General features: G+C 44.7%; 1 protein-coding gene across 1 annotated transcript in view; it reads left to right on the forward strand.

Moving 5' to 3' along the window:
- The first annotated feature begins 5,206 nt into the window (after nucleotides 1-5,206).
- The window catches only part of ND-19 (NADH dehydrogenase [ubiquinone] 1 alpha subcomplex subunit 8), a 108,713-nt gene continuing 88,919 nt past the window's right edge, over nucleotides 5,207-25,000 (forward strand). Inside the window, exons 1-2 of the mRNA XM_068377831.1 lie at nucleotides 5,207-5,414; nucleotides 19,267-19,442. Coding sequence (XP_068233932.1) covers nucleotides 5,289-5,414; nucleotides 19,267-19,442 — 302 coding nt within the window. The 5' untranslated portion in view covers nucleotides 5,207-5,288. The remainder of the gene's footprint in view (nucleotides 5,415-19,266; nucleotides 19,443-25,000) is intronic.

The following is a 25,000-nucleotide window of genomic DNA, read 5'->3' on the forward strand; positions in this document are numbered from 1 at the left end:
ATATATATATATATATATATATATATATATATATATATATATATATATATATATATATGAACATATATCACAAGCACACGTGATTTTAATTAATGTAATTATCACCCACGAATGGCATTTATATATATATATATATATATATATATATATATATATATATATATATATATATATATATATATATATATATATATATATATATATATATATATATATATATATATATATATATATATATATATCTGTTGGTAAAGAAATAGCATGTTCACTACAATTTTGTCTCTCTTTGTTTCTTGTTTATCATAAGTTATCTGTAAATTCTACATGAAGCTCTTTCTGTACAAAGCTTTACAACAGCAATGAAGAACACACCATACATGGTGACTACACGGAATTAAAACCAATATATGTGTTTAGCTAAACTTAGCATATATATATATATATACATATATATATATATATATATATATATATATATATATATATATATATATATATATATATATATTATATATATAATATATATATATATATATATATATATATATATATATATATATATATATATATATATATATATATATATATATATATATATATATGGCTTAAGGGTAATGTTTCAAATGCAAGAAAATACGAAAACATACCGGAAGCCATTGGTTAAGTAGAAATTAACATAAAGAGTAGTAACTCAGTGCTCTGAGAAAATCTCTCAGACAACATTGTGCTTGAATATGAGAAGTATGTGACCAATTTTAAGGTTGTGTGAATGATTCAATAAGCTGGTTCATCAATTTCATATTCGCTCAATAAGTCTACTTCACTTTCTTCCTCGGCGTTTACACATGACTGTTCTCTTTAGTCCATTCGCAATGCATGTGCCCTTGAGGAACCGTGTTATTATTATTATTATTATTATTATTATTATTATTATTATTATTATTATTATTATTATTATTATTATTATTATTATTATTATTATTATTATTATTATTACTTGCTAAGCTACAACCCTAGTTGGAAAAGCAGGATGCTATTAGCCCAGGGTCTCCAACAGGGAAAATAGCCCCATTAGGAAAGGAAACAAGGAAAAATAAAATACTTTAAGAAAAGTAACGTTAGAATAAATATTTCCTATATAAGCTATAAAAACTTTAACATAAGAAGAGGAGGAGGAGTAGACAGAATAGCGAGTCAGAGTGTGCCATCAAGCAAGAGAACTCTAATCCAAGACAGTAGAAGACCATGGTACAGAGGCAATAGCACTACCCAAGACTAGAGAACAGTGGTTTGATTTTGGAGTATCCTTCTCCTAGAAAACCTGCTTAACATAGCTAAAGAGTCTCTTCTACCCATACCAAGAGGAAAGTGGTCACTGAACAATTGCAGTGCAAAAGTTAACCCCTTGAGAAAAGAAGAATTGTTTGGTAATCTCAGTGTTGTCAGGTGTATGCAAACATTAGAGAAAATGTAAAGAATAGGCCAGACTATTCAGTGTATATGTAGGCAAAGGAAAAATGAACCGTAACATGAGAGAAGTACCCAATGTAGTACTGTCTGGTCAGTCAAAAGACCCCATAACTCTCTAGCAGTACTATCTCAACTGGTGGCTGGTGCCTTGGCCAACCTACTGCTTACTACCTAGCAATTCAAGGATTGAAGATGAGGCTGGAGAACTGTATGGTATTGTAATCATTATGGCGAGTTGGCAGAATGTCATTACCCACCTTTTCACTAGTGTTATAAGTAGGCAAGTGTAAACCCTCAATGAAGATGCTCCTCTGTTTGTGTTTTACCAAAGCAGAAGGTTAAATAAGATTGGGGTGCGGTCCATAAACCAATGGATGCACAATAATCTCATTCACACGATGACTAGTCCCTTGGCAGCCTAGGGTTCCCTCTACAAGATCAATGTTATCCCATGCCATAGTAGTAATGCTATGTGAGAAGATATTTTTGGGAACAGTAGCATTTTTCCTGAATTTAGTTGCCAATTTCAAAAGAAAAGGTTCATTTTCATTTTCTTCTATTGTGTTATAAGATAAAACACACCAGGCCGATTTAGTACCTGCATCAATTCAACATTACCTGTTAAGCTTTTTGCAGCAGTTGCTAACAAGATATGTTTTGAAGGTTTTTGCATCTCACATGTTAGTGTATATACAAGGTCCTGGGCAAAAAAATTCAAAGCCATTGAATCCTTTCTGAGACCTGGTTCGGTTCTGGCTCACCATTCAATAGGCAGATCAGGAATCTACTATGCAAGATGGGAATTTGAACTGCAACAAAGAATATTGCTGCTGGTGCATGCAGCCAGGAATTTTCACGCGGTTGATTCCTTATCATATGTTTAAGAGAAAAAAGCTGCACTATCTATACAAGCAAAATCACCCATCATCTGTTCCTGATAAAGTTTGACATTTTCTCTGGTAAGATCATAGATTGACAAGGATTCCTGGATAACCAGGAGTTTACCAGTATCATCTTGGAAAATGTTGAGTGTCATAGAATTCAGCAGTACCGTGATGCAAAATATATTCACTAAGCATGGAGGTGAGATATTTCATCCGTAATACTCTGAGTAATCAGATCAGTTCCCATAAAGTCATAAAAATCTTTATACGCATACCTTGCCCTCTCAACTAGTTGTCTGGTAAATTCCATTTTCATCAGAATCAAACGCTAAACTCTGTAGTACTTTCTCTCTTGTGTAGGCCTACCCCTGGAGTATTATCTGTGGTAATGGCCTTCAACAGCTACTAGGCTATATCTCTGGAGGTAACAGATAATGATTTTGATGTCATTCCATTGTTGAGGAATTTCACAAAGGTTTTGTCAGCTATCAGTACTGGACATTGAACAAGAGGTTATCTTGTTCTTTCTTTCTTCATATACTTAACTTTTTTAAACAGAATATGCACTTTCGTTCATATACTCTGGAAGAGGATGTGTTTTGTTTTGCAAGTTGTTCTGACGATACCTCTTCCCCCTTTTCTTTGTTTGCGTTGTCTTTGTCTTGCATGGCTTTTTAATGTGAATCTTATTCTACATTGTCTGTGATAGTACTTATGGCACCCGTCCCTGTGGAGTATCTTTGGCCAAGAATGGGAGCATGGTTCTAACTATGGCTGCTTTTAGTAGTACTTCTCAAGAAGAATAATCTTTAGGGTTTATCTAGTTTAATATGGGTGTTTCCCTTGGGCAACGAATGAGACTGGGGGCTCTGGCACTGGTTATTTACCCGCTATCAACAGTCTCCCTCTGCCATTTTCCTGTTGAACGCAATTTAAACGGCTTTCCATCATTTTTACACAGTTTATACTAGAACATGGATAAATTCTTTATATAAGATATGCATCATTTAGAGAGGTCAAAAGGCTAAGTAATTAAACCAAAATATTGTCGTCTGATATTTTTTTTCTCACAAAAAGCACAAATAGTAAATGGATAGGGGTAAGTACCGCTGGTTAGTTTTCCTAGTAGCCTACTGAGTTTTTTTTTTTTTCACCGCATAAGAACATATTTCTTAAATACCTATATCTTGGCTTCTGAATAAGACTCTACTTGCCTGAAGATATTAATAGAAAACCACTTAAAGGTCACTGTAGCTAAAACGGAGTAAAGATATCGACTTCATGTATGAAACACCAATATTTTACAAAAAGCCACCATTCTTACACTGCTATCGTGCATTTTCCTTATCTATATATATACAGCTTTCAAAAAATAACCGATAGGATCATAATATTTACCTTCCTGTTCGGTGCCAGTGACCATCTCTGGCTGATGGACAATTAAACAGCTAACATGTGTTTTTAAACTATTTCACCGCTTGGTATTTTAAAGGTTTACAGATACATAACGAAGACAGTCGTGAAAACAACAGAGCTTCTAACACATAAAATATATTTTTACTTAATTATAGAAAGTATGCTTCAGTCACTGAAGCAAGATAGCTGAGAGAGTTATGGGGTCCTTTGACTGTCCAGACAGTACTACATTGGATCCTTCTCTCTGGTTACGATTCATTTTCCCATTGCCTACACACACATCGAATAGTCTGGCTTATTCTTTACATATTCTCCTCTGTCCGCATACACCTGACAATACTGAGATTACCAAACAATTCTTCTTCACCCAAGGGGTTACTACACTGTGATTGTTCAATGGTCATTTTCCTCTTGCTAAGGGTAGAAGAGATTCTTTAGCTACGGTAAGCAGCTCTTCTAGGAGAAGGACACTACAAAATCAAACCATTGTTCTCTGGTCTTTGGTAGTGCCATAGCCTCTGTATCATGGCCTTTCACTGTCTTGGATTAGAGTTCTCTTGCTTAAGGGTACACTCGGGGACACTATTCTAAGTTATCTTTCTCTTGTTTTGTTAAAGTTTTTTATAGTTTATATAGGAAATATTTATTTAAATGTCATTGTTCTGAAAAGAATTTATTTTTCCTCATTTCCTTTCCTCACGGGGCTATTGTCCCTATTGGGGCCCCTGGGCTTATAGCATCCTGCTTTTCCAACTATGGTTGTAGCTTAGCAATAATAATAATAATAATAATAATAATAATAATAATAATAATAATAATAATAATAATAATAATAACAATAATAATAATAATAATAATAATAATAATAATAATATGTATTTTTTTTAAGCACCAATCATGATAATTAGAGCATAAGGATGGTTTCTTAGTGAGATTTAGCTATAATGAATATAAATTGTTTCTAATTCTATAAAATATGATAATATTATGCACACGAGAACCAATGATGGTGTTATTATATTCAAATAGCAGTAAGTTTTAGCGATTGCCAAGACATGTTACTCTATTCTAATTAAAATAGTTAAAAACAGTTCCAATATCCTATTTGTTGCTAGCGATCAGAATCACCGGCTTGTAAATCCCTTGGAACGGTAAAGGCAGTACTGCCAGATAAAGGGGTTTATCTCAAGATTTTGGGATTTTGGGTGTGTGATGGGGATATTTTGTACAAATTTCTATGAAGACGAAACAAAGGCGAGTAAATATTTATATTGCTGCAATTAGTTTGCTTACTCTCATATGAAGTAAAGTGAGTAATTTCTATATTAGTAAAGCCTAAAGGATCGAAAGGAAATATATTTGCGGAAATGGGGATTTTTGGGTTGTTTTGGGAATTTTTCATCATGAGTTTTGGGGCTTATTAGAGTAACCGATCTGGCAACACTGACTAAAGGTCCTCCGGTTCTGTGTTGGTTGGAGTTTGTATGCAATCATCAGCTGTTCTCTAGGATATTCAGGATGTATACGAAGGATTTCAACTTTCCCACGGAAGAGGAACTTTCAGTTCAGGAAGTAAATATTAGTACAGCATATTTGAAAGCTGGAGCTTTCCACCTGGGAAAACACTGTGAAAACCAAAACAATGTAAGTGGAAATAGGCAATCCTATATCACGATTGCTCTTATAGCCTTACCGGTAGTCCAAAAAGTTATCTGGTAGGCCTACGGTTAAGTATTTAATTTCATATTTTTATAAGGTGTAATTCAAGTTACAAGAATTATTTACTGGCCGTGTAGTTAAGACGTTAAAACTAGCGCAATTGATTAGATCTTTGCACTTAAACTATTTTAATCCACAAACTACTGCTTGAAACCACTATTGGGGTGTATGTATGATAGAGGCCACCTGTATGTATTAATATCTCTTAACTTCCTTAGAGTATTATTGTACTGTATTACAGGGCAATGTAACCTAGGGAAAAAACTAATTTTTTCTATAGAAAAAACTCTCTCTTCGAAAATGACACTCGTTCCCGTCACAAATAAATAGTTTCAGATATTTATGTATCTATATCCAACGATAATTTGGGACCCCCAGTGGGAACTTGGGGTTTTGGGTGGGAAAAACTTACTGGGGAAACGGTATATAATGGTAAAATAAGCCTTTTCTTCTCTATACATTACCTTCCTGTATGTATAATAAACCGATGAAAAAATACGGTAATATTGAACTGCACAATCTAACATTAGCAATGTTAGCGTAACCTGCTAACATTAGGAGTGTTTTTCATTTATATTTTGTCATTCTACTGGTCGGTTGTAGTTGCTCTCGTTCGTACATTTTTACATAGCAGCTTTCGACCTTCTGCGCATAAACTCCTCCCCCCTGCACATAGACTCCTCCTCCACCAATAGGATTTCTTCTTCTCTACCCACCAAATTTAACTATTCACTTCACCCGCTTTATTCAAGTATATGACTTGATCCAGTACAACTATACCATTCCTTTTATGTAATACCCTCGTATACATATTAAGTTTGACCCCAGTATTAGTCGTTTTATTATCGCATACCTTATAAAATCACCTCATTTTATAATTCCATTAAATAATATTTATCATACACTCCATTTTATCTTGCTTTATTACTTTTATATATTTTGTTATTACCTTGTCACGCCCCGATTTCACATAAATACTTGCTCTGGACAAGTTTCCCATTCTAGTTCATTCATGTTTACTCTCTAGACTCCGTTGTTTTTCCGTTAACCAATCACGAACCCATACGTATGGAAAGTTTGCACAGGGGGTGGCGGGTTTATATTTCCCTACCCCCTTCCCTTATCTCTTCAAGTGGTCTCTTCATACCCCTTCCAACAAATCCTTTTCTGTGGAAACCTTTGTTCTAGTCAGGTCTTTGTTATTTCAAGTGAGTTTTTTCGTATTTTGCGATGGAACTTATAGAAACTTGTAAAGGCTGCAGTATTCCATACCTCAAAGTATTTGCTAAATTTCATGGGGAATTATTTGATACGTCAACCAATGTTGATAATTTCCTTAAATCACATATTGTAATACCCCAACGTTTACGTTGTCCCAAGTGCCGTTCATAGAGGTTAAGACGTCACAGTCTCAACACCCCAGTGACCCACAAGTTTTGTCGTTCGCGTCATAAAAGTCATTAATTTCTTTAATTTAAATTTGTTCCGTAACTGAAATACAAACCACGCTATTTACATGGGGTAATTACTTCGGCGTAGCTGAATGACGATCCATTAGAATTTTAACGAGGGTTTGCTACCCCACTGCTAGTTAGCGGGGGGTAGGGAGGGGTAGCTTGCTACCCCCCCCCCCCCCTCACACACACCAGTGAGTGCTTCTCTTTACTTTTGGCTCGGGCGGAGAACAGACCTGTCTGCTCTCTCCCTCGCTTTGACTGCCATTAATCTGTTTTTGCTTTTTCTTCCTCACAGTGTGTTTGAAGTTGGCCTCTACTGATTATGCGTATGTGCCCTGGACTTCCTGGCCGCCCTTGTGGGAGTTTTATGTCGGCGGTCGACACCGATCCCCACACCTTGTGTCCTCATTGTAGGGGCCAACGGTGTGATAGCGGTAATGTATGTATCGAATGTAGGGATTGGTCTACCTCCCAGTGGGAGAGGTTTGCCCGGTGCCGGAAGAAAAAGTTTAAAAGGGATCTTTCTCCTTCAGAGGCTTCTTTGAAGAGAGAAAATTCCAAGACTTCTTCTATAGCCCTTTCCTCCTCCGAAGCTCCCCCTTGAGCGTTCTCTTCCGAAGGCCGGCGAGTGGTAGCGTAGACCGTATTACTGTTGACCGATCCCGGGGTACGGGAGAGGTAGTTGCCTCCCATAGCGAGGCAGCTGCCCCTCCTCCCCCGGAGAAGGATATGAACATTGATTTATCTGTTAATAACATTGATTTGTTGCAGCTTTGGGCTTCCTTGGAGCTGCAGGGTTCGCCCTCCAGGGAAGCCCTGTTTGACATGATCAAGCTTGGTGCAGCTGTCAAACAATCACCAACTACAGCAGGGATAGATCCTCTGCCTGTTGTTGACGTTGTTGTGACGGAGGCATCTCGTGGGTCTAGTCAAACCCCCGTTCCTGTTGCTGAGGTAGCTGAAGGCTTAGTTTCCCCCTCTGAACATCTTTCGAGGGAGGAACTAAGTCCTACGGTCTCTCCTGCCGGTGATTCTCCCCCGTGGGGGAGTTCACTCACAGAGATTCCTCTTCGGAGGCCCTATGATGGTCAGCTCGCTGACCCCACGGCCCCTCGTGGGCGTATAAGGCAGAAGGCGCGTCCTCCCCATCGCCGTAGAGGTCTTCCTTCCCCTCACAAGGGAGTTAGGAGGCGCCTCTTCGGCTCGTCGTCCCCACAGTCCTCTGCGGAGGAGACGACTCGCCGTTAGCCGATCCTGCCAGCTACCAACTTAAACCTCTCCGGGGATCGTTCGCGATCCCCTTCGTAGGAAGGTCGTCCTTCGGGACCCTGTGACCAGTCTCCCTCCAGACCTGCTGACCTGCCGTCACCCTTCGAGGATGCTGATGCGCTTTACACGCCACCTGAACCTGCCATTGCGCAGGCACCGGTCCCTTTGGGGCATAAGGGACGAGCGCAAATCTGCGCCTCTTGCCCTTAAGCGCCAGGTTAAACTTGCGCGCCCTCATGCTACTCCTGCTGCCGTTCCAGTCTTAGCGTCACAGCGCTCACCTGCGCGCCCCTGTTCCTGTTACGTGCCAGGGTTCCCCTGCGCGCCCCTGTTCCTGTTACGCGCCAGGGTTCCCCTGCGCGCCCACATCCTTCTGCGCCCCGGCGCCCGCCAGCAGATCCTGATCTGGCGCGCCCACCTGCGCCCCAGCGTTCTCCGGTTCCTGCCACGTCGCGCGCAGTCCAAGAGGCTCCTAGGTTAGTGCACAGGCGCTCACAGGTACCTCTGGACTCGCAGCGCCCTTCTGGAGATAGGAGCGAGGCGTGCCCATCTGTCTGATGAGGAGGGTACTCAACAAGACCAGAACATTGGTCAATCTTTCAATGACCCTCATAGCTCCGCTATGGCATAACTCAGAATGGTTCCCGGACCTTCTGCAACTCCTAACGGAGCCTTCAAGAGAACTCCCTCCACGACTCAATCTACTCAAACAACCACATGCCAACATCTTCCACAAAGCTGTAGCTTCACTACGACTTCATGCCTGGAGACTATCCAGCATCTCCTCTCTGAGAGAGGATTTTCGCCACAAGTTGTGATTAGGATGTCTGGACATCTGCGAAAATCATCAGCAGCAGTCTACCAGGCAAAGTGGAAAGTCTTTTGTGGGTGGTGTCGTGGAAGGGGTATCTCTCCATTCGATGCCACTATTCCAGCAATAGCGGAGTTCCTTGTGTATTTGCGTGAAGAAATGCGCCTATCAGTCTCGGCAGTGAAAGGCTATTGCTCAACCTTAAGCCTCGCCTTCAGACTGAAAGGAATGAACATTTATTCATCACTAGAACTTTCTCTACTCATATGGAGTGATGAACTTACCTGCCCCCAGTCGGAAGTGAGACCTCCCCCATGGAATATGGTTAGAGTTCTCAGGTCTCTTAAGAGACCTCCCTAAGAAGCATTACGCCAGGCATCAGATCGCCACCTGACTTGGAAGACGGTGTTCCTGCTAGCTTTGGCCTCGGCCAAGAGAGTCAGCGAATTTAAAGGTCTCATTTGACATTGCCCATTCAAGGGGATGGGGATAGGTAACGTTCAGCTTTGTCCCTGAGTTTATTGCTAAGACTCAGAACCCGCGAGTAGCGGATTCTCGATTCAATTCCTTCCGGATTTCTAGTCTCCGTACTGTAACAGATGACCCAGATCATCTCTTACTATGCCCAGTAAGGAGTTTGAGGCTGTACCTCAAGAGAACAGCCGCAGCCCGTCCTCGTGTGCCAGCACTATTCGTCAGCTCAGGAAGGACTAAGAGGAGGGTCACCAAGAACACCATCTCAGCATGGATTTGCAGGGTCATTGACCTTGCAATGAATCCAAACCCTCCTCCGTCACGTTGCCCAGATGTCAGGGGCATAGCTACGTCCCTGCCCTTCTTAAGAAATTATTCAGTGACGCAGGTTCTTCAAGCTGGGGTGTGGAAACGTCAAAACACGTTCACATCCCACTACCTGCAAGACATGACCCACAGGACACTCGATACGTTTTCTATCGGTCCTGTTGTTGCTGCACAACAGATAGTTTAAAACCTCAAGCTCCTTATTGGACAAGTAGCAGAAGATTGAGGGCATTGTTACTCAGTTTTAGTCTGCATGGATGAAAAGGTTTGACTGGCCCTTATTCTTTTTTTCATCATCCCCTCTCTTGGGGAAAGCAGTATCCTGTGTTCTCTGCTTAGCTTACCTCAAACAACTGCAGGTAATCCATGCTCCCTGGGTACTTAGTATTAAGATTAATACTGTTGTGTCCCCATACCTTGACGAGGTGGTATTGGGAAAGTCCTAGTGCAGAGTTTTCCATGAAAGAACTTCGGAACAACTTTCTAGGACGAGTCACACTTCTACTGTACATACCTTCACACACAGCTTGTGTAGGCTGCAACGCAAGGTTTTAGCGAGGTGCAGGGGCTCCTTATTTTTGAGTGCTAACACTCAGATAAGGAGCCACCGGGGTAAAGCCAAGAAAACAGATTGGCTGGTACGTCCACCCTTCCTAATGGGTGAGTCACCCCTATTAAATAGCGTGGTTTATATTCCAGTTACGGAACAAATGACAAATTTGTAGATAATTTGTATTTTTCTCAACTATACAAACTTTAGCTATTTAACCAAACTTGCCCACCAGCCCTATCCCCCTTAAAGTCCTACCTCCAAGCAAAGTGAGCTCAATGACAGTGGTGTGAGGGAGAGTGGTAGCAAGCTACCCTCTCCACCCCCGCTAACTAGTGGTGTAGGTAGTTAACCCTCATTAAAAATCAATGGCTCGTCATTTCAGGTACGCTGAAAGTAATACCCCTTATTAGATAGCTAAAGTTTGTATAGGTAGGAAAAATACAAATTATCTACGAATTTTTCATTTCAATGTACAGTATGTTAAAATTCCTGTGAAAAAGTCGATTGGTGACGTTTTTCACTGTATTTTCTGACGATCGCAACCCTGTCCAAGTATGTAGTTTGTTGGGACAAGCATTTACAAAATTAAAGAATTCATTATTTCATTGTTAAACTTCCCATGAAAAATTCCATTGGTGACGATTTTTACTCCTATTTTCTGACGATTGCGACCCTGTCCTAGTATGTAGTGTGTTGGGACAAGCATTTACAAAAGTTGTGAATTCAATACTATTTCATTCTGTGATCATTCCCTTGAAAAAAGAGCATATTTTTTATATTTTTTACTCTAATCTATGGCGGTCCCACGCCTGTCCCAACAAAATACAAAGGCTTGTGTTTTTTTTTTATATTGTAATGGGTTTTTCTGTGAACTTAGTGTTATGTGGGGTGGTTGAAGAATTGAATCCTATAGCGGCGAACAGCTATGAATACGCCATTTCCTGGCGGGGGGAGGGGGGTAAACATGCCCTTTTTCTTGTTTTCAAAATAATAGGCGTTTTTGTGCGACAGTGGTTATTTGGGTTGTTGGAGTCTGGAGTCCTACAGCTTGAAAACGGTCATTTCCCACGGGTTGTAACCATAATAAAAGTTCAAAACGCCATTTTTTAGCGGGGAAGGGCGTAAACATGCCTCTTTTCTTGTGTTTTTTTTTTTATAAAAGGTGTTTTTGTGTGAAATATTACTTTTTTGGGGGGCTGGAGTTTGGAATCCAATAGCTCAAAAACGATCATTTGCCGTAAACCTCCATAAACGTTCAAAACGCCATTTCCTGGTGGGGGTGGGGGGGGGGCGGGGGGCACCTAAACATGCCCTCTTTGTTGTGTTTTCCAAATAATAGGTGTTTTTGTGTGAAATAGTAGTGTTTTGGGGGCTGCAGTTTGGAGACCAATAGCTCAAAAACGGTCATTTGCCACCAGTTTAAACCATCATAAACATTCAAAACAAATATAATTACATAGTTTTCTCTTCTTTTAATGCAAAAAATCATATTGTTTTTTTTATAGAAATTTACCCTTTCTCTTTGGTCTCTCTCCCTATGATGCCGTACTTCCCTTAGGGTCCTCTTTGAGTTCCTCAGAGGGAGACCGGTTTCCCCCTTCTCGCCGACATCGCTACTCCCCCTCAGTGCCGTAAGCAGCGGCTGATCCTCCATGTGGAACATCCTTCCCGCATGAGGGTTAGGTTGTTCTCCCGAATTTTTTTCTTCTAATTAATTGTTCCCATTCTAACAAATGTTATGTTATTTATTGTGGATATACTTCCGGTGAAGCTGGAAGGCAGCCATTAGATGTAAAGTGCGAGGTGGCAACCCTACCTAACCTCTTATAGTGGGTAGGTAGGAGGTGGCCGGGGATTACCCAGCCACCTATATCTTTTCATGGTTCAATGAACCACGTCACTTTTTGGTTTTCGCTGGGAGAGTGTGGACATCTCCGGAACTCTCTCCAATCAAGGCTTAAGTCATTTAGACTCTTGCTTTACGCTCATCCTTTTTCGCTTACAGGTGTGACTGTTTTTCTCTGACAACCCATTACAGAGTAATGTTGCAGTTTCCAGATGTTGACGTTGTTTGTGCCTGCGAGTTTATCGGAAGGAAACCTCTTCGCTGACAAGCACTTCTTGGAGGCAACCTCTCCCGTCCATAGGTTGGGTGACATCGTTCGTCCCATCAAGTTTATCGGCAGGAAACCTCTTCACTAACAGTTTCTCTTTGGGATAACTCTCCTGTCCATTGGTTGGGTTTTTTCTTTTTCACCTAAGGGGAAGAATTTTTTAATTCTCTCTTTGTTTCGCCTCAGTGCTTACAGTGCATCGCAGTGCGAAGTCAACTGCTGCAGCTGCGGCTGATGTCTTAGCTGTCTACGAGGTCTGCCTCCCGTTCGCCCTTCCGCCAGCCTCCTACTGACAATGAATCATCTCGTTGTCACCCCACAAGCCGCAATTTCTCTCTCTCACCCTACAGGCAACGTTCCAGTCTGCGTAAATGACATTTGCTCCTGAGGGCTCAGAGACTACGGACGATCGTTAACCCATGGACTGCTCGCCAATCACCAGAACGACTGATTATTTTCTCTTAACGATTGGAGGGGCGAGAATCATCACATCGTTGTCCTGGTTGGTCAGGATGTCGTTTGCGACAATTCAATGATGGGATAAGAATTCATTCTGTTCAACGATCGCCGGGGCGAGACTCATCACCATGTCTTCCTGGTTGGTCAGGATGTCGTTCGTGACAGTCGAATGATGTGATCCGGCACCCGTCAGGGAGTCATTCTTGACGATTAAATGATCGCCACAAGATTGAAGGTTACTCACGATCTTGATGCTTCTTCTGGAAGATGTTCACGATCATGAGATCGTAGATTATCACAATCTCAATGCTCTTCTTGAAGACGATCACAGTCATGAGTTAAACACTCACAATTACGAGATCTTAGGTCATTCACGATCTCAATGCTCTTCTTCTTGAAGACGAATACCTGTTCGGTCTCCCCTTCGGGAGAATCTTTCGGCAGGATTCCTGTCCTTTGTTTGGGAAATTCATTTGGGGAAAACTCGGAGAGAGAGAGAGAGAGAGAGAGAGAGAGAGAGAGAGAGAGAGAGAGAGAGAGAGAGAGAGAGAGAGAGAGAGAGACACTCAGTGTGTGTCCTTCCCCGAAATTGATGCATCAAAAGAAAGGGGGGGGTATGTTGCCCACATGCTGTACCACACGGCCTTCAGGCTCCGGTCAGAGTCCGAAAGCTACTCTCATAAATCTTCCAGGGATGACAGCAGCCTTCCTAATTCAACTGCAGTTCCTGGCGGGTCACTCGGTGATATTGACAAATGACAACACCATTTTAGTGGCTTAAGTAGAACAAGAAAGGCGGTACCTTTTCGCTGCACCCTTGCTATCTAGCAATCCGAATGCTGAGATGGACACAAGACATCTTGGTATCCCTATCAGCTCACTCCATTCCGGATAAAAGGAAAAGGAATGACTCTGAGTGTCGCAGATAGTGACCTTTGAGTGGTCTTTGAATCATCCAGTAGCAAGCTAAGTTCTGACTTAGTGGGGTTCCCCAACAGTGGACCTGTTTACGACGCCCCTGAACAACAGACTCCACTCTACTGTTCACCAGTCCCGGATCCCCAGGCACTATGGCAGGATGCCGTTCAGCAAAAGTTGGACAACATTAACATTTACTTGTTCCGTAACCGAAATACAAACCACGCTATTTACATAGGGTTTACTTTCGGCGTAGCTGAAATTGACGAGCCAATAGAATTTTAACGAGGGTTAACTACCCCCGCGCTAGTTAGCAGGGTGTAGGGGAGGGGTAGTTGGCTACCCCTCCCCCCTCACACACCGGTGAAATGTCCCACTTCACTTTTGGCTCGGACGATGAACAGACGTGTTTGTCTCTTCGTCCTCGTTATTGACAGCCTTAATCTGTTTTTTCTTTCTCTTCAGCTTGCGTGTTTTGGAAGTTGGCCTCATCCTTCATCGTTATCATGCGCAAATGCCCTGGACTCTCCGGCCGCCCCTGTGGAACATTCATGTCAACGGTCGAGACGGATTCTCACACCCTTTGTCCGCAGTGCCGAGGCCAACAGTGTGATAGGGAGTTTAATTGCAGTGAGTGTAGGGAGTGGTCTGCCTCCCAATGGGAGAAGTTCGGCCGGCGGCGTAAGAAGAAGTCCAAGAGAGACCGTTCCCCTTCAAGGGCTGCCTTGAAGAAGGAAGGCTCTAAGGACTCTTCTTCCGCCGCCCGCACCTCCTCCGACGCTCCCACTCGATTGGTCTCTCGTGAGAGGCCGTCGAGTGGTAGCGCAGGCCCTAGTTGTGTTTCCCGACCTCGGGGTGCGGGAGAGGGCGTTGCCTCCCATAGCGAGGCAGCTCCCCCTCCTCCTCCGGGGGAGGACATTATTGAATTCGATGAATATGATCAGACTGTTTCTAATAATGATTTGTTTCAGCTTTGGGCTTCCTTGGGGCTTAAGGGCACGCCCTCCAAGGAAGCCTTGTTTGACTTGATCCAGTTGGGGGCAGCTGTCAAACAGTCGCCGGTAATACCAGAGGTTCTCCCTATGTCTATTGTCGACACTGTTATGGCAGAGGCTTCCGACGGGTCTGGTCAAACCTCTGCTGCTGCTGTTGCGGATGTTGCTGAAGGCTCTCCTTCCCCCTCTGAACATCCTTCGAGGGGAAAGGTGAGTCCCACGGTCTCTCCTGCGGGTGTGTCTCCTCCTCGGGGGAGCACACTGACAGAGACTCCTCTTCGGAGGACTGACGATCCTGATGCCCTTCCTCGAGGTTGCCTGCGCCGTAAGGCTCGACCTCCCCTTCGACGTAGGGGCCTTCCTTCTCGTTATAAGGGGATTAGGTGGCGCCTCTTTGGGTCGTCTCCGCCGTCACCTTCCCCTGCAGAGGATTCTTCTTGTTGGCAGCAGACCGTCGCAGCCACGTCCTTGGACCTCTCTGCAGATCGCTCACGATCTCCTACGCCTGCCAGACCTTCCAGCCCTTCCGGCCGCCCATCGCCCCTTGATGCAGTTGCGCAGCAGGCGCCTTCTGATACTATCACCCGACGGGCACCAGTCCCTTCGGGGCAAAGGGATGTCTCCCACGGTGTGGGTAAATCCCTTGCGCGTCAGGGTTCCCCTGAGCGCCCAGCTGCGCGTTCGCGCGCAGTAGCGCACGTGCACTCTCCGCGAGAACTTCCCCCACGACACGAGCTACTCAGACAACCACATTGCAACATCTACCACAAAGCCGTAGCCTCTCTTTGGCTTCACGCCTGGAGACTATCCAGCATCTCCTCACGGAGAGAGGCTTTTCGCAGCAGGTTGCGGAGAGAATGTCGCGACACCTGCGAAAGTCCTCTGCGGGAGTCTACCAGGCGAAGTGGAGTGTCTTCTGTGGTTGGTGTCGTGGGAGGGGTATCTCTCCACTCGATGCCACTATTCCAGCAATAGCGGAGTTCCTCGTGTATTTGCGGGAAGAAATGCGCCTTTCAGTCTCGGCGGTGAAAGGCTATCGCTCAGCCTTAAGCCTGGCTTTTAGGCTGAAAGGAGTGGACATTTCTTCCTTGCTAGAACTCTCTTTACTCATACGCAGCTATGAGCTTACCTGCCCTCAGTCGGAAGTGAGACCACCTCCATGGAACGTGGTTCGAGTCCTCAGGGCTCTTAAGAGACCTCCTTTTGAACCATTACGCCAGGCCTCTGATCGCCACCTGACTTGGAAGACGGCTCTCCTACTCGCGTTGGCCTCGGCCAAAACGAATCGGTGAGCTTCATGGTCTCTCATACGACATCTCCCATTCAAGGGGATGGGGGGAGGTAACGTTCAGGTTCGTCCCTGAGTTTGTTGCCAAGACTCAGAACCCTGGAGTGCCGGACCCACGGTTTGACTCCTTCAGGGTCACGAGTCTCCGTTCTTTAACAAGTAACCCAGACCATCTGCTATTATGCCCAGTGAGGAGTCTGAGGCTTTACTTGAAAAGAACAGCTGCAGTCCGTCCCCGCGTGCAAGCATTGTTTGTAAGCACTGGGAGGACTAAGAGGAGGGTCACCAAGAACACCATCTCGGCTTGGATTCGAAGGGTTATCCATCACGCCTTGAATCCTGACCCTCCTCCGTCACGTCACCCCAGAACACATGACATCAGGGGTGTTGCTACTTCGCTGGCCTTTAAGAGAAACTTCTCTGTGATGCAGGTACTACAAGCTGGGGTCTGGAAGCGTCAAACGACCTTCACAGCCCACTACCTGCAGGACGTGACACACAGGAGCCTCGATACGTTTTCTATTGGCCCTGTGGTGGCTGCACAACAGCTGGTCTAACCTCACGCTCCTTATTGGACAGGTAGCAGTAGCAGAAGGTTGAGGGCATTGTTACCTGGTCTCAGTCTGCGTGAATGAAAGTATGTCTGACCCCTACTTCTTTCTTCATCCCCCCCTCTCTTGGGGAAAGCAACATCCTGGTCTCTGTATAGCTGACCTCAACCTCTGCAGGTAAACCATGCTCCCTTGTGTTCCTAGTATTAAGTTAATAATGTCGCGTCCCCCATACCCTGACGAGGTGGTATTGGGAACGTCCTAACCTAGATTTCCATCTAAAGATCTCCAGGTCAACTTCCTAGGACGAGTCACACTTTATTCCTTCACACACAAGCTTATGTAGGCCACACCTTCCTTGCAGAGCAAGGAACTTGTGAGGCGCAGGAACTCCTTTTCTCGAAGTGCTGCTCACTCAGATTCTGAGTCCCCGGGTAAAGCCAAAGCCAGTAAAGCTGGGGACTTTCCACCCTTCCTAAGGGGTAAGTCACCCTATGTAAATAGCGTGGTTTGTATTTCGGTTACGGAACAAATGACAAATTCGTAGATAATTTGTATTTTTCCTAACCATACAAACCTTAGCTATTTACACATATTTGCCCGCCAGCCCTGTCCCCCAAGACAAGTCCTACCTCTAAGTGAAGTGAGACATTTCACCGGTGTGTGAGGGGGGAGAGGTAGCAAACTACCCCTCCCCTACCCCCTGCTAACTAGCGCGGGGGGGTAGTTAACCCTCGTTAAAATTCTATTGGCTCGTCAATTTCAGCTACGCCGAAAGTAAACCCTTTGTAAATAGCTAAGGTTTGTATGGTTAGGAAAAATACAAATTATCTCCGAATTTGTCATGTCTTTCCCACCATTCTGCCAGATGAGAAGGGTGTTCAACGCAAGATCTTCTGCAATGTAGCAACAACACTCACTGCTCTGCTATGACATCTTGCAGAATGGTTCCCGAACCTTCTTCAGCTGCTGACGGAAGTCCCGAGAGAATTCCCTCCATGACATGATTTATTTAGACAACCACATGTGATTATCTTTCACTAAGCCATCGGATCCTAACATCTTCACACCTGTAGGCTATCCACTGTCTCCTTACATGGAGAGGCTTTTCGCAGTGATGCAAATAGAATGTTCCGTATACCTCCGAAAATCTTCAGCTGCCGTTTACCAGGCTAAGTGGACTGCCTTTAGTGGTTGATGTCTTGGATAGGGTATCTCTTCCCTTGATGCCACTTTCTAGCAATTGAGGAAAACTCCTCTTGGTTCCGATGGTGAAAGACTACCGCTTGACTTAAGGAGTTATCATTTCCTCTTCATTGGTAATATCTCTCCTCATACAGAGTTTCTTGCCTACCTGTCCTCAGTCTGAAGTTATTCCTCCAGCTTTGAGCGTGGTTTGCATCCTTCGGTCCCGGAAGGGTGCCCCTCTACGATCCAGGACGCCAAGCATCAGATCTTCATCTGACCTTTATGACGGTTTTCCCGCTTGCGTTGGCTTTAGCCAAGAGAGTCTCTGAACTCCATGATCTTTCCTACTAACTCTCCCATTCAAGGAGATGGGGAGATGTAATACTCGACTTCATTCCTGGGTGTGTCTCCAGACCTAAAAATCTTGCAGCAAGATTCTAGATTCGAACCCCTCCGGAATGGGATTCTTCGTAGCATTCTTCGTAGCTTAACCAATGATCCAGATAAATGATCCCTGTGGTAGCTACACAGTAAATGGTTTAAACACCCCAGGCACCTTGATGGACAAGTAGGTGATGGTGGAGGGCAGAATTTACCTGTGATTAAGGCTAGGATGAATGATAAGAGTGACTGACTTTCTTTCATTTACCCCTTTTTTGAGGACCAGCATTCAAAGCTGGCCTCTGCTATCTGCAGGTAAAAACTATTTCCCTTGTTTAACCTGGTAGAGTATAAGATATGTATATGTGTTGTGTCCTTATACCCCCTGACGAGGTGAGATTGTGTAACGTCTGTGGTTGATTGAAAGATTCTCTATGTCTCCTAGTATCACACAGTTGCACAGCTTACCCGGGCCACTAATTGTGCTCGGCACGGAATGTTGCGAAGTTTCAGGGTTTCTCTCTGTTATACGCTGAGCAGGCACAGGAAAACCTCGGGTCAAAAAACCAGCTAGTTGGTTTGGACTTCCACCCACCTAAAGGGTGAGTCTTCCCTAATAAAGAGCTTAAGGTTTGTATTCTGATGTCGGAACAAATGACAAATTTGAAAGTAATCTGTATTTTTCCAAACCATACACTCTAGTTCTTTTTACCTATTGGCCCACCACCACCTATCCCTTGGTAAGGCCTGGTTGCAAGTAAAAGTGATGATAGAACACAGGTATGTGTGTGTGTGTGTGATCGGGGTAGCAGGTTACCCCTCCCCCACTAATTAGTGGGGTGGGGTTAGTAACACCTCGCTAAAAAGTCTTTTGGCTAGTTTCAGCTTTGCTGTAATTATATTCCCAATAAAGAGCCCTAGGTCTATATGGTTAGGAAAAGTGTAAATTACTTTGAAATGTCACATTTGAATGCTTTTGATTTTGTTTGTAGGAATTCATGCTGTGCAGAAAGGAAGAAAATGATCCCCGTAAATGTCTTGGAGAAGGAAAAGAAGTGACGGCTTGTGCCCTTGATTTCTTCAGAAAAATAAAGAAGACTTGCTTGGAAGAGTTTAACCAGTATGCAAACTGCCTTGATAAATCGTCCAGGGACTTTCAGTACCGACAGTAAGTATATTGTTAGCTGCATTATCGTAGTTCATATAAATTAATGTACACATGTATATTTAAGCATAATCTCTATAACTAAATAACATGTATAGGACTCCTCAAGTTCATTCCTAAATTAAGTTTGTTCCGACACAGATACAAACCTTCGCTATTTATAGGGTATTACAATTTTAGTGAGGGATAATTACCCCATCTGCTAGTTAGCGGGAGGGGTTGGGGTAGACTGCCTACCCCGCTCACTCACACCTGTCGGTTGAGTAACCACTTTTACTTTTGGCTCGGTAGAGTGCAGACGTACCGTCTCTCTCTTCTGTTAAAACAAACTGCCTCGACTTTATTACTATTCCTTTATCTTTTGTGTGTATCGGTGCATGTTTGATTATTGTCCCACTAAGCGGACATGTCCAGGTGTTGAGGGCCGTCGCTGCGGTACCTTCATATCGTCCTTGGAGACGGACCCTCACCCTTTATGCCCGGCTTGGCGGGGACATGAGTGTTTGCGGGACAACACCTGTTCCGAGTGTAGAGAGTGGCCTGCCTCCCAGTGGGAGAGGTTTGCGCATAAGAAGAAGAAGAAGTCTAAGCGCGAATCTTCGCTTTCGGGGTCTTCCTCGAAATCGAAGAAATTGCGGGCTTCTGCTTCCTCTAAGCCCAAATCTCTGCCCGAAGCTGATTCTCGACCAGGCCCTTCTGGGGCACGGCCGAGCAGTAGCGCAGGGCTTGTGACTCCAGGTCAACCCTGTGGGATAGGTGAAGGTGGCGGCTCCCCTATTGAGTCGGCTCCTTCCCATCCCCCAGGGAGCGCCTGTTCCTTTCCAGACCTTGTGTCTTTGTGGCCATCGCTGGGCGTCAATGGTCCCCCTTCGAAGGAAGTTCTCCTCGAACTCCTCTGAAGGGGAGAAGAGAGAAGCCGGTAATCTCTTTCCTCTGCAGAGGTTGATCCTCCTCTTGTGGGCGCAGGCGCTGTTGCCTGTCGGTCAGGCCGAGAGTCTGGTTCCGACGCCGAGGAGTCAGCTAACCCATCAGGGGCGGTGGCAGGGCTTTCTCCAAGGCAAGCTTCCTCTTTGGGGGAACATATCTCTTGTTTGCGAGAGAAGATTGCCTCTTTACATCGGCAATCTCCTTACACTTTTGGTTCTCCTCCAGGGGCAGAACGAGAACCTTGTCATAAGCGTAGTTCTCCTTCGGGTGAACTCTCCTCCCCTGCGGAGGAATTATCTGTAGACCTCGATCAGTCTCCCCCTCGGGCGGGGTGTGTTGAACGTTCCTCTCCGGAGGTTTGTAGAGTGGAGGGGTGGGCAATCCCTCTCCACCCCGGACGTACTCCTCTTTTTGAACCTGCTGGTTCTCCTCACGTTGACCCTTCGGGGTCTCGTGATGATCTTACTTTGGGTTGCCGTGATCATGAGCCTTCGGGCTCTTGTCATGTTGATCCTGCGGGTTCTCATGGCAGCAGGAGTCCTTTGGGACTCCGTCGCGCTGAACCTTCGGGCTCTCACGGCTTGAAACCTTCGGGTTTCTGTTACGTTGAACCCTCGGGCTCTCGTAACGATGGTAACGTTGAACCTCCGGGTTCTCGTGCCGTCTGCCACACTGAACCTCCGGGTTCTTGTGCCGTCTGTCACGCTGATCCTTTAGGGTCCGGGACAGAGGAACCTCGGTTCCTCATTACTTTGACCCTTCAGGGTCTCGTAACCTGAGTTACGCTGAACCCTAGGGCTCTCCTAACTTTAGTCACGCTGACACTTGGGTGTTTCGTGACTGGGAAACTTCGGTTTCTTGTTACGCTGACTCTTCGGGGTCTTGCGGCTTGAAACCTTTGGTCTCTCGTACCCTTAGTCACGTTGACCCTCCGGGGTCTTGTGACAGAGAAACACTAAGGTTCCTCATTGTGTTGATCCTGCGGGTTCATACAACACAGTTCACGCTGAACTTTCGGGTTCTCGTGACCAGGGTCATTCTTTTTATGACAGAGAGTTTTCAAACTCTCGTTGTGTTGATCGTTTGCGTTCACACAATACAAGCTATCGTGAACCTTAAGGTGAGCGTAGCAGTGAGTTCTCTCTCCAACCTGAGAGCTCTCGCGCGCAAGGCCAGATTGTGAGTCTTCGTTCTGTAATCAACGACCCAGATCAGTTGTTACTTTGCCCAGTGAGGAGTTTGAGATACTATCTTAACGCACTGCAGCAACATGGCCCCAGACTAATATCGCTGTTTGATAGTTCAGGGAGAGTGAAGAGGAGGATCACAAAGAACACAAGTTTCCTCCTGGATTCGCCAAGTGATCGAAAGAGCCTTGGCTTCAGATCCTCCTCAGGCTCGTCGACCTAGAGCCCATGACGTCATGGAAATTGGTACAGTACTTCCCTGATGTTCAAACGTAACTTTTCCGTGTTGCAGGTCCTCCAAGCTGGTGTGTGGAAAAGACAAACCACATTCACAGCCCGTTACCTCAAAGACGTGACTCACAGGAGGCTTGATATGCTTACTATTGGTCCTGTGGTGGCTGCTCAACAAGTGTTTAAGATACCTCATGCTCCTTGATGGACAAGTAGCAGTTGGTTGAGGGCATTGGTTACCGGGGTTAAGACTGGGATGAATGAGAAGAATGCCTGGCTTTCCTTCCTTCATCTTCCCCTCTTTTGGGGTACAGCACCATGGGTCCCTCTAAAAGCTGGCTTCAACCTCTACAGGTAATTATCACTTCCCTTGTGTAGCCTAGTATAAGCAATAATTTTATACTGTCCATGTCCTCATTGTTTCTGCGAGGGAATAATGGGTATGTCTGATTGTTTTTTCCTATTTAAAACTCAGACGTTCAATATAAATAACAACCTGTTTTACTAAATTGCACTTTGTATATTTCAGTGAGGTGTCAAAGTTTTCCCTTGACAACACTCATATACTGTACAGTGGAACCTCTACATCCGAATTTTCCAACATCCGAAGGAAAATTCAAGCAAATTTTTGACTCTACACCCGAATTTTATCTCGACACACGAAGTAAGCAATTTTCGTCGTACCGGTCGTATCCGAATTTTCCGACACGCGAAGTACAATTCGAACACGTTCCGGCTCTACACCCGAATGTTTTTTTCGACACCCGAAGTAAACAATACTCGTACGCGTAGTCGGTACTCAAACGCCTGAAGTGTTTTTTATTTCCGCCGATAGAAGGCAGCACATCGACCTCGGAGGGACGCTCAATTAGCGGGACTTGGGTCAGTCCTCTGGTTTCGTCGGCTTCTTGCGGTTGTGCACTGTGCGTTCTGCTATTAACTCTGTTTTAATCGTCATTTTTTACATGCATCCTTTAACGGTAATTTACGTAAAGTATGGGTCTTAAAAGGCTTAGTTTTGCCAGTGGTAGTGGTAGTGGTGAGAACAGGAAGACGGAAATGCTTTCTTTAGAAATTAAGCAGGAAATTATTGAAAAACATGAGCGTGGTGTCCGCGTGAGTGAACTTGCTAAACAGTATGGCCGTAATATGTCGACGATCTCGACAATCCTTAAACAGAAGGAAGCTATTGAAGCAGTGAAACCTTCTAAGGGGATCACCACAATTTCCAAACGCCGTACCCCTATCATAGAAGAGATGGAATGACTTCCACTAGTGTGGATTAAGGATAGAGAGATTGTTGGCGACACCATCACCGAGACCATCATCTGCGAGAAGGTGCACGCCATCTTTACGGACTTGAAGGAGGAGAGCTCTGGGGGTGATGCTGGGGAGAGTTCAACCGAGCCTTCCTCAGATGATTTCAAGGCATCTCGTGGCTGGTTCGAGAAATTTAAGAAACGGTCCGGGATTCATTCAGTTGTTCGCCACGGAGAGGCTGCTAGTGCGGACACAAAGGCTGCAGCGGACTTTGTCAAGAACTTCAAAAAGATCGTGCAGGAAGAAGGCTACGTAGAGCAGCAGGTGTTTAATTGTGATGAAACCGGGCTGTTTTGGAAGAAGATGCCGAGTCGAACCTACATCACTGCCGAAGAGAAGAAATTGCCTGGGCATAAGCCAATGAAGGATCGGTTGACTCTTGCCCTATGTGCCAACGCTAGCGGGGACTTTAAAGTCAAGCCCTTACTGGTTTACCATTCAGAGAACCCTAGGGCCTTTAAAGCACACAACGTCGATAAGGATCAGCTTCATGTTTTCTGGCGATCCAACTCGAAGGCCTGGGTCACTAGGCAATTCTTTGTGCAATGGGTTAACCAAGTTTTCGGCCCTTCTGTGAAGAAGTATCTTCATGAACAGAAATTGCCTTTAAAGTGCCTGCTATGCCTTGACAATGAACATAAGTTTTGGTGGTTTCCCTTCAAGACAGAGACAAACTCCTCATATTTTGCTGTGCTCTGAGGATTTTGCTAAATCTCAAGAAGCAATCCCTGCTTCCTTACCGGAGAGGGGTATTCCTAGGCATGATCATCGACACCAGGCTTCAGAAAGTCTTTTCTCAACCAGTGGAATCCAAATGCGGAAGAAGATGGCAAGTCCCTTCCTTCAATGAGACATGCTCCCAGCCAGTAGTGGTTACATCTCATAGGTCACTGTTTAACTCTGGTTTGTCTAGTCCGCAATGGACTCTTGCCAATCCAATCTCTTCATTGGCTACCAAAATCCAGGTGGTTCAGCACGAGGATTTTCTGGATACTCTGGTCCCTATGGGATCCGAGCAATAGACGGACCTGAGATAGTGGATGACAGATGAGAATCTCTGCACCACATGGCCTCCGGGATCAGGTCAGAGTCCGAAAGGTACCAGCACATGAATCTCCTAGAGATGTAAGCAGCCTTCCTAACCCTACAGCAGTTCCATCAGTTCCTGACTTGTCACTCTGTGGTGTTGATGAGCGACAATACTGCGTTAGTGACTTTTGTAGAACATACGCAACAGCACCTTTTTGCAGCACCTTTGCCATCGAGCAATGAAAATGTTAAGATGGGCAGAAGACAACTCCGTATCTCTATCAGCTCGCTTCATTCCAGACAAAAGGAGAATATACTTGCAGACATCTGAGCAGAGTGACACAGATAGTGGCCTCTGAGTGGTCTTTGAATTATCCAGTAGCCAACAAATTCTTTACTTTGTGAAGTTCCCGCAGACAGTGGACCTGTTCGCAACGTCCCTGAACAAGAGGCTCCCGCTCTACTGTTTACCCCCTATGGCAGGATGCATTTCAGTAACGGTTGGACAACATTGACATTTACACCTTTCCCCCCCGTTCTGCCTGATGAGAAGGGTGCTCAACAAGGCAAGATCATCAACAAACCTAGCAATGACCCTCATAGCTCTGCTGTAGCATCATGCAGAATGGTTCCCCGACTTTCTTTAGCTGCTGATGTAAGTCCCGAGAGAACTCCCTCCACGACACGACCTACTCAGACAACCACATGTGAACATCTTCCACAAAGCCATAGGATCCCTTTGCCTTCACGCCTGGAGACTATCCAGCATCTCCTACAGAGAGGCTTTTCGCAACAAGTTGCGATTAGGATGTTCCGAATACCTCTGGAAAACTTAATCAGTTATCTCTCCCTTCGGCGCCACTTTTC

This window comes from Palaemon carinicauda, chromosome 8 (genome assembly GCF_036898095.1).
Source record: "Palaemon carinicauda isolate YSFRI2023 chromosome 8, ASM3689809v2, whole genome shotgun sequence".
In the NCBI taxonomy this organism is placed as follows: Eukaryota; Metazoa; Arthropoda; class Malacostraca; order Decapoda; family Palaemonidae; genus Palaemon; species Palaemon carinicauda.